Genomic DNA, 9,422 nt, shown 5'->3' with positions numbered 1-9,422 from the left:
TGTTAGCTAGCCTACCTTGAATAAGCTGCCAGCAAAAGATCTCAATTTTATGAGGTGCAAGATCGAACCGAATCCACTTCCAATGTCTTGAAGATGCGGTAGTAGAGGTGAGGACATGCCTACAAAATCAAATTAACAAATTCTAATAAGTAAAATATCCAATTAGGGGAGTAATCAGAGTTATGAAGCATGATTTATTTGGTTTATGAGTAATGTGAGATATAAAAAGGTGTTTGTGTAATAATTTCTGACTAGAGAAAATATAAATAAAAAGTTTTAATTAAGTGTGACATTGTTGCACTCCTTTTGTGAATAGTCATGCATATAGGTAACGTTATCATTGGCTTCCCAATTCCCATATTGCAACCTGATCATGGATCCACTTTGACTTTGAGAGTTCAATTAACAAAGCCACCATAATTTCCGGGTAATAAGAGCATATTCAATGTAGTAGAAGAAAAACCTTTGGCAACAAGGGCAATTGTAGCGCTCCGATTTTTGATAGACATAAATTTACCCGATTAGGATGCAGGGTAGGTAGCTAGACTAAGCTAATTAATTAATTATTAATCAAGTCAAGGGGACCTTTTGCTGCAGCTGAAAGGGTCCCGTCCAGGTCTCTCAGGCACGTCCTGCTAGCTAGCAAGTTGCCGAGTTACTTTACCAACATGCAGTATGTAGCATGATACATATTATTAAAAAGCTAACTAGGTTGTGTTAAGTATATGGAAATTAAGTTGATTAGGGATATGTGAACGACTGATCACAATGTGCGTTGAGTTTAGGTCAACTTTAAACTGAATGAAGGATCAGAATTCAAGTGTTTCGTTATATGCATCCTACGACAAGCTTCAGGCTTTATTTTGGGCATTATTAATTAACCTCTTTTCATTGGCATCAGGTTGGCATATCAGAACTTGCTATTCACCGGGTGCCTTTTCCAGGTACAATATGTAGGATAATATTAAATTCATATATCAAATTTAACTTATATTAATTTAATTTCTTTTCATATAATTATTGCTTTGCAAGTGATTGATAAAAGTATGATAATTCAATAATCTAAGTAAAAGTATAAAACACATAAATCTTTTATTTTTAAGTTTGTATTATTTTTGTTATTTTCTTTAAGACAATCTTTTTTATGCATAATGCTCAACTAAACTTTTAAATTATTCAAAAATATTCAAATAAATTTTTATTCTTTTACTGCATTTAATTAAGTCTCTATATTTTATTTTGGATCAAATAAGTCTTTATAATTAATGATTAATTATCATTAATAAAAATGTCATTTGTCATTTGTCATTTGTATTTAGATGGCATTGACATGAAATTGATATAGAGAGTAAAAAATGTCACATGATTATATTTTCATGTTATATTAGCATGTTATGTCATCGTCATCAATTATGATATGTCAACATATCATATTATCATCAATTATTATATTTTAATATATCATATTAATGTCACGTGATATAAAATAACAAATAACATTTTAATTAAATCAAATTATTAATTAAAAGAACTTATTTGACTCAAAATAAAAATTTAAATATTTATTTAATTTAAAATAAAAATATAAAAAATTAATTAATCATAGTAAAAGTATGAAAATTTATTTAAAATAATTTAAAATTTTTTTCATATATTATACCGCTTTTATTTATTAAAGTATGCTTGTAAAAATTTAATAGCATTACTATTGTCAACTAAAAGGTTCTGAAATATTTATTGTTAATTAAATGGAGAGAGAGAGAGAGAGAGAGAGAGAGAGGTAGGTTACGACTCCCACTAGGGGAGGCCACGGCCTCCTAANTAGAGAGAGAGAGAGAGAGAGAGAGAGAGAGAGAGGTGTTTAACGCCCTGTCTTAGCTACCAAGGATTACAAGGTACATGAGGCACTGCTAACTCAGAGTTGTCTCAGACGTCCTGACCAAGCTGTCCCCTGAACTAATCCATGTCCAATCCAATATATGCCCATTTGATATAGTGTCTCCATCCTCCATACCATCTGCAACCCCTCCTTCACCAAAAAGCCTGCTCCTTTAACCCTACCCAGCTTTTTTCTCCTTGTGGCAAAATCCCACCCACACCCCTAACAAAAACCTGATCCAAAGCCCCAACCTCCTAAAATCCTAGACATCTAAACCTGATCGTGCTGCATGCTCACAATATGACCCATCATTCCTCATCTCTGCACCTTGTACGCCTGCACTCCTCTCACCTCCATATGCCTTTACAATATTAATTAATGGGATAATGTCATATATTAACCTCTATGCTTTTAAAAATGTCTATTATATATTGTCTTTATATTTAAAAGAGATCTCTTATGTGGTATTTGAATTTTAATTTCGTGTACTAATCTATCCCAATCCATATCATTTTTTTTAATTACTATATTAGATATTTTCTTAAAATATATAGGTGAAATGTGGCAATATCCTTAAATTAATCCCTCTTCATCTATTGAAGATTCTTATTTGTTTTTTCTGTTTCTTTTTTGCTTATTTACTGAATAATAGAGAGGCTAAAGTTCCTCAAAACCCATAAAAAAGAAGTAATCTTTAAATACTTGGCATGGTGAGGATACCATAATCTCTAATTGAATGATTTGAAAACATATTTGATTTCTCATGACAATTCTTTTATTGGGGGTTTGGGAGTTGGGGAACTGAGAACTTATCATATATAGTTACCTCTCAGGGGTTGGAAATTAAGGACCATATAACTGCTGCACCTCTAATAAATTACCAATTAAATTTGGCCATTAAAGATGGTAGTTCTTTGCTTTCAGCATTAACGGTGCTGCAGTTTCTGCCCCAGATTTTTTTTCTTTTTCAAGCTTACATAACAACAATGCATCATGCTAAATGGCTATCGCAAGCAATACATCGTAAGGGAACTCCCATAACTAGGAAGGAGCTAGATAGACTGCTCCAAAGAATTTAACAAGTATAATAAAAAGGGCCCCAAATCCGAAACAAATGGGTCTCCGACATATTTAAAACTGATGCCTGATTTTATTCTGCATCCCAGCAAACACATTTGTCAGTCTTTTTAATGCAGATTAAATTGAAGAATATATATCACACGCAATGGGCTTCAAAGAAATATATACTTGATTTAAGTAGGCATGCGCAGACAGATGGAGACTAACTTGCACGCATGTGTGATGGAATCAAACTGTGCTTGCTTGGTTTTTCACTTGCACACTGGCAGTGTAGTAGTAGCAGGAACTACTGGTGGTATTGAAGAAGATGTAGAAAGATTCATGGAGCACGTTATGCAGAGACGAGACGATGATAACACATCAAACAAGCATTTGTTTATAGAAAATCCAAAACGACATGAAATAAATCAAAATAACAAGCAGAGATTAACTTGTTGGCAAAAGGAACTTAGAGGGAAACTAGACAACTAATAGCCAAGCGTCTTAACGACAGTTAGAACTCGAATTTATGCCCTGTCGGATTTACCCAGGAAAAGGGTGAGAGACGTCGCTTTCAGGAAGATACATTCTCAGGATACTGCCTCCAATAATCCACCACCAATCATGTGCCACGTGTGTAACGCTATCTTCCACTCTGCGAAATTCCTCTTTTTTGTCATATTCTTACAGAAGCTAACGCAAATTTAATCCTACATGTTTTTAGTGTTTTTAGCCTGTTCCATGAGTATGTAGGCGTAGGGCACTCGTGCCTTCCGTGTTGCGGCTGCCCCTGCTCTCCTTGACTTTGTGCGCATTCATGAGTCTCCAGCTGTTCCAATAATTTGTCAGTCTCATTATCATCCCTTAATAATTAATTTTATTAACAAAATGTCAATCAATTTAAACAAAAAAACATTACAAACCTAAAGAGAGACAACAAAACTCCATATATTTGGTTTGAATGTATCTATATCTATATATAATTGTTGTTTTTCAACTTAAATCGTACTAGTACTCAAAAGATTATTACCCTATTCTTCACGTTATCGAAAGAAATGGACGGTAAGAAATTAATAAGTGGAAGTCGATTTTAGTACTAGCTATAATTCTTCAAATTTATGACGGTTAATTAAATTAAGGTAAGGCCTGACTATACGTTGAATATAGATAGTGAGTAATGGTTAATTAAATGCACAATTTATTTCTTTAAATGAGAAAAAAAAATACATATTTCATCTATATACGGAGCCAATGCTACTTTTTTAGAAGTTCTATGATTACGAGGACGACGGTCTCACCTGGTCCCCTCTCCCCACTTGCAAATTAGGGGTGGCCTCAGTACTTTTGTGTCCATCCAATTTAGAAATTAATTATAACTAGGATGTCAATGAATTTTTGTGTAAATAGTAAAAAAGGAGGATAGTTTAGAATTATTTTAGATTTCAGTTTTCTTAGCATATTTCCTTCAATTTTATATTGATTTGTTGTTTTAATTAATTTATTAATTTTTAAATGTAATATAATTAAGTTGGAGAAAAACTCAAAAAAAAATCAATACTTTATATAGTTCGCACAGTAAAGATGGATTATGTTTGCCATTGCAAGACTTTGAAGGCAAAGATATTTAATTAATTAGTAATATTATCTTCTCGAGATAATCAATTGGAACTCATTAAGTGAAGTAAAATTGAAGACATACATTTATTAAGTGAACAACTACCTCATTGTTGGGCAATATTGGAAAATTAAAAATAATCAATGGTCCAGAAAGTATGAAAAGATGGTTAATTTTTAATTTTACCTATGAAAATTAGTTCATATTGTCTGATGTCCATAACTTATTTTTCTTTTAATTTCCAAAGTATTATTTTCTTTTAGCCACGGTCTCACAATTAAACAACATTTGTATTAATACTTGGAAAGGAAATTTTCTTCCAACGTGCAGTGCTTGTCTTATCTCATCATTTAGTTAGATAAATGAAGTACCTTAATTTCCCTAGGCTTTGTTAGGATTAAGCTTAATTACTAACGTAATGGGACCAAACTGTTTAGTCATGAGATTTGTGGGAAAAAGTCAAATATGGTGAGATTTACCTTAATTACTTATGTTTTTTTCGTGGGTAAAGAAACTTAATATTGTGTAAACAAATTTTACTTTAGAAAAGGTCAGGTACATGTGCTACTCCTTTTGGTAAAAAAAGGTACATGTAGGTTTGGTTTTGCATATTTTTAAATACATTTTTAACTCTTTTTAATATTTTTAATTTGTTATATACATACATGTATATATATATATATATATATATATGAATTTCACAATTTATTTATTACAATTCTTATAGACGTTCATAATGAGATGTATATATATATATAATGATAAAAAAATAATAAAAAAAGTGTGTAATTTTTTTAAAGTGGTTAAATTATTTATTTATTTAGTTAGTTATTTTAGTTGCATAAAATATAATTTGATATCGAAGAAATATTTAATAAAAAATATTTTTTTAAAAAATATGAAAAAAATCCTACAATGAAACTTTTTCAAAAAAATAAGTGATTTTTTTAATACGGTTGAGGTGAGAAGACTTTAGTTTTTATCAAAATTGTTGTGAAGCTTAGGAAATTTTTTATATTTAAATAATAGATAAAATAATAAAAGAAAAAGAAAAAAATAATTAGGGGATATAAAATGAAATTAAATATGAAGTCCTTTTTGTCAAAAATAATATAAAATAATATAAAAAGATAAATAATTAATATCGCCTTTTGAACGGATATGGTGGGATGTTAATAGCATTTCCACACATAACTGTATTTTAGAAGTTAAATTTCTTTTGTAGATCAAAATTATATTTTTTGAAATGAATCTAAATTAAGTATAAAATCCTATTAGAAAAAAGATTGATCCAATTAATTATTTATCACATTTAAATATAAAAGATCAGTGATAACTCCAGAAATTTTGAACTTGTACATTGTGACATTCATGTACTCGAAATTAATTTAAATGCTATGTTAATTTGTTTAATTAGTTCATTTATTTATTAATTTTTATATAATAGGTGATATGTCTATATATATTTATATATATATGAAATTATTAATGCATGATATATGTTATATAAATATTATTTATAATATAATTTAAAAAATGTTTTTTAATTTTTTAATCTTAGGATCGTTATGAAGTTAGAAAACACATATCTTGCAAAAGTAAACATAGACGAGATACGCCGCCATATCAGATGATATGCTGGACCATAAATAGACGGCTGCGATTTTGGATCGCAGAGATTTGTCTTTTGAAACTGACGGCACCTCCAGCCACCCAATTATTGACACGTGTTTGATCTACGGATTCTCTGGGCCTTCCACCATATTATATGGAGACAGAAAATCAGAGGTGGTCTTTTCAAGTGTTTGGTTCTCAAAGTGGAAAAACGGAGCATCAAAGAGGATGAATCGGACGGCCAGGAAAGTGACATGCTGATTTGAAAGCTTGACTTTCTGTTGGTTGGGATTATTATTATTTTTTGGTATCATTGGTGATATCCCAGAAGTTTTGATTGTTGTCTAGTTTTTTCCCTTTCAAATTTATCTAAAGATTAAAGAATAATCGAAGTGGTCCTAAGGCCCAGTCTCCTATATGTTCACTGAGAGGGAAAACTTAATCCTGAACAGGCCATGACCATAAGTCTGGATGGCTTAGAGACAGGCCACCAAACACAAGTATTTGGATGTTGGAAGTCCAACTCCCAATAGACAAAGATCAAACTTAAAGAGGAAGGTTTGGGCTGGCTCAACTGAAGACAAGTATAACAGCAGTGCACTACTACAAATGATAAATTTAGCAGCAAAAATCACTGCAACCATAGCAAGGATAGCTAAAGCTTAAATCTCCCCATCCCACAGTTCTTCCAGGGACTTGAAAGGTCCATGAGGTGAGACCATTTCCAGTTTAGGCATTAATCTGTGCTGCCGAATTTCATTGAGTTTCTTATAATCGTCCTTTGATAATGCCCAGTCAAAGATCTGCAGGTTCTCCTTCATCCTTTCTTTGTTGAAGCTCTTAACCACAAAAGTTACCCCTTGCTCAAATGCCCACCTTAGACAAATCTGCCAAGGTTCCAAATCGTTGTAATGTTTTAGTCCGTTAATATAACTCAGAAGAACAAAGAACACAGAAATATTTACACATACAACTGGTATATGTTTCTTTTTTTGATTCATAAAATTAACGTATCAAAGTAAAGGCATTGCAGAAGCTACTCGAAAACAAGCAGTAGAACCTGAGCAACGGTCTTCTCATGAGCTTTAGCGATCTCCTTCAGTGTTTCATTTTCCATAACTTCATCAGTGCCCCAGCGGGTCCCTTTTGCTCCCAGAGGAGAGTAAGCAGTTACAATAACATCTTTGGCCTTGCACAACTCTCTGAGCCTCTGCTGTTGCCAGAGAGGGCTAATCTCAACCTGAACAAAACAAATTTATCATCTTCATTACCTAATCATTGCTTGTTTACAGCAATCAAAAGCATGAAAACAAAAAATAAAGTACTAAAAAGGAACGAGAAAGACTCACTTGATTCACTGACGGGGGGATGGTAGCAAAGGAGAGTATGTTTCCAAGCTTCTTGCAGGAGAAGTTACTGAGTCCAATAGATTTTGTGAGGCCAAACCTCTGGCACTCTTCCATGGCTGCCCAGACTGACTTGAAATTCATTGCTAGTTGTTCCTCTTTTGGTACCGGGAATCCAATTTTTCCAGGTTTAGCGCTCAGAGGCCAGTGAATGAGGTAAAGGTCCAGGTATTCCAACTGAAGCATCCTGCATATAGCCTTTCTAATTACCAAAAAATCCTGTTCAACTATTCTCTGAACCGATTAAGTACTCCATAACAGCAAAATGATGTTGACTGCTAAACGATGCAATCTTTTGTACAGTTTTATCAATAAATATGATCCGCCCCAACTCTAGTTTTCTACTAAAAAGGTTCATTTCAGCCATAAACTACATTTCAGAGGCCAGGGACGAGATTCTTAAGGCCACAAAATAAAAGTAATTCGATTAAAAGTTAGAGGATGCATTTGATAGACATTAGCAATATTCATGAACATAAAATATGTAACTGTGAAATTCACATTTACCATCTATATATAGATTTTTCTTTAACACAAACATTGTATCCTCCTAAATGTATGATAATGGGCATAAAAAAGCTTTGATGATTATAATAAACCATTTCAAATAGTAATAGTAACAGGCATTAACATGTTCAAATTTCCATTGTGATCTCTTTCAATTCTCCTTATGCCAGCCTTGGAGTTAGCCTGAAACAGCAGTGGATCTATCCAATTGCAAATTATTGAAGGAATTAACCATGACACCTCATGACTAATGTTGCAGTGTAATAATTCCTGTGCAAGAATCTCGTTCAGTTGCTCTGTTCTCTCTCCTTTTTGGTCTTTTCTTATTTCTAACTTCTATTTTATCTATGAGACACAAAAGCCAAATTCATGGCGGTCAAGCTAGGATCAGATTCTTTAGTCTTTGATTAAGGGACTTAAAGGTAAAGATTTTACCTCAAAGAATTCTTGAGAGCAGGAACAACAAGATCAGCATGAGCATCAGTGCACCACAGCTTGGAAGTGATGAATAGTTCTTCCCGAGATGCGATAAGGCCAAGTTTAAGTGCTTCTGCTAAAGCTTCTCCCAAGGGCTTCTCGGACCTGTACAGCGAGGCAGTGTCAAAGTGCCTGTAACCAACCCTGATAGCCTCCAGGACTGCCTCTTTCAAAGCTGTTTCATCAAAGGGGTCTGCCATCGTGCCCATTCCAATCACGGGCATGTTTCGGTGGCCGGAGGAGGAGCTCAATTTCACCTCCGGGATGTTGAATACGGGCGCTTCTGGAACATCAGCCATTTGCTATGTTACACCTGGAGCTGGAATAATGTCGCTTATTGATTCCATCTCGGGCTGTTAGTTTATATATAACTGAACCCCATCTTTTACAGTCTTTACTTTTCTCCTTGGAGTTGTTTTGTGGGGCTTAATAGTTTCAAGCTGAGGAAATCTAAGGTTCTGATTCAATCATAATCTTATATCTTGCTGGTTGGTAGCGTTGATCATTGTTGGAAGTCAGAAGACTGTTTATACTTTACACTCAAGATTAATAGATCGCTTAATCAAATCATGAAATACTAGTAAGTTAGCATACAATTTAATTAGAATATTTTCTTTGTTGCTACTGAAAAGGGCAGTTGATCTTCCCTGACACGAAAAAGTTTTTCTTTAATCGTTACAAAAATTACGACTTAGATAATTTATACTAGTGGGATTAATGCTAATAGATCCCATTATTTCTAACAAAGAAGCCTGGATGATACCAATGATAGTTTCTGAGGACATGTTCATATAAGAATGAATAGTTTTTGTTAGTTTTTTTTTTTTTTTGGAAAGAAGAACAATTTTATAACGGTAATAAGCCT

At 33.0% G+C, this 9,422-nt stretch overlaps 1 protein-coding gene across 1 annotated transcript; it reads right to left on the bottom strand.

The window, feature by feature from the left end:
• On the bottom strand, positions 6,552–8,952 carry LOC18609567 (non-functional NADPH-dependent codeinone reductase 2). Its single transcript, XM_007044746.2, has 4 exons — positions 8,516–8,952; positions 7,517–7,760; positions 7,228–7,407; positions 6,552–7,054 (listed from the first exon to the last, which is right to left on the bottom strand). The coding sequence occupies exons 1-4, from the start codon at positions 8,854–8,856 to the stop codon at positions 6,830–6,832; spliced, it is 990 nt and encodes a 329-aa protein (XP_007044808.2). The 5' UTR covers positions 8,857–8,952; the 3' UTR covers positions 6,552–6,829.

The sequence above is a fragment of the Theobroma cacao genome, chromosome 2, assembly GCF_000208745.1.
Source record: "Theobroma cacao cultivar B97-61/B2 chromosome 2, Criollo_cocoa_genome_V2, whole genome shotgun sequence".
NCBI classification, from domain to species: domain Eukaryota; kingdom Viridiplantae; phylum Streptophyta; class Magnoliopsida; order Malvales; family Malvaceae; genus Theobroma; species Theobroma cacao.
The sequence above is the reverse complement of the archived record's forward strand: the minus strand, read 5'-3'. Positions and strand labels throughout refer to the sequence as shown.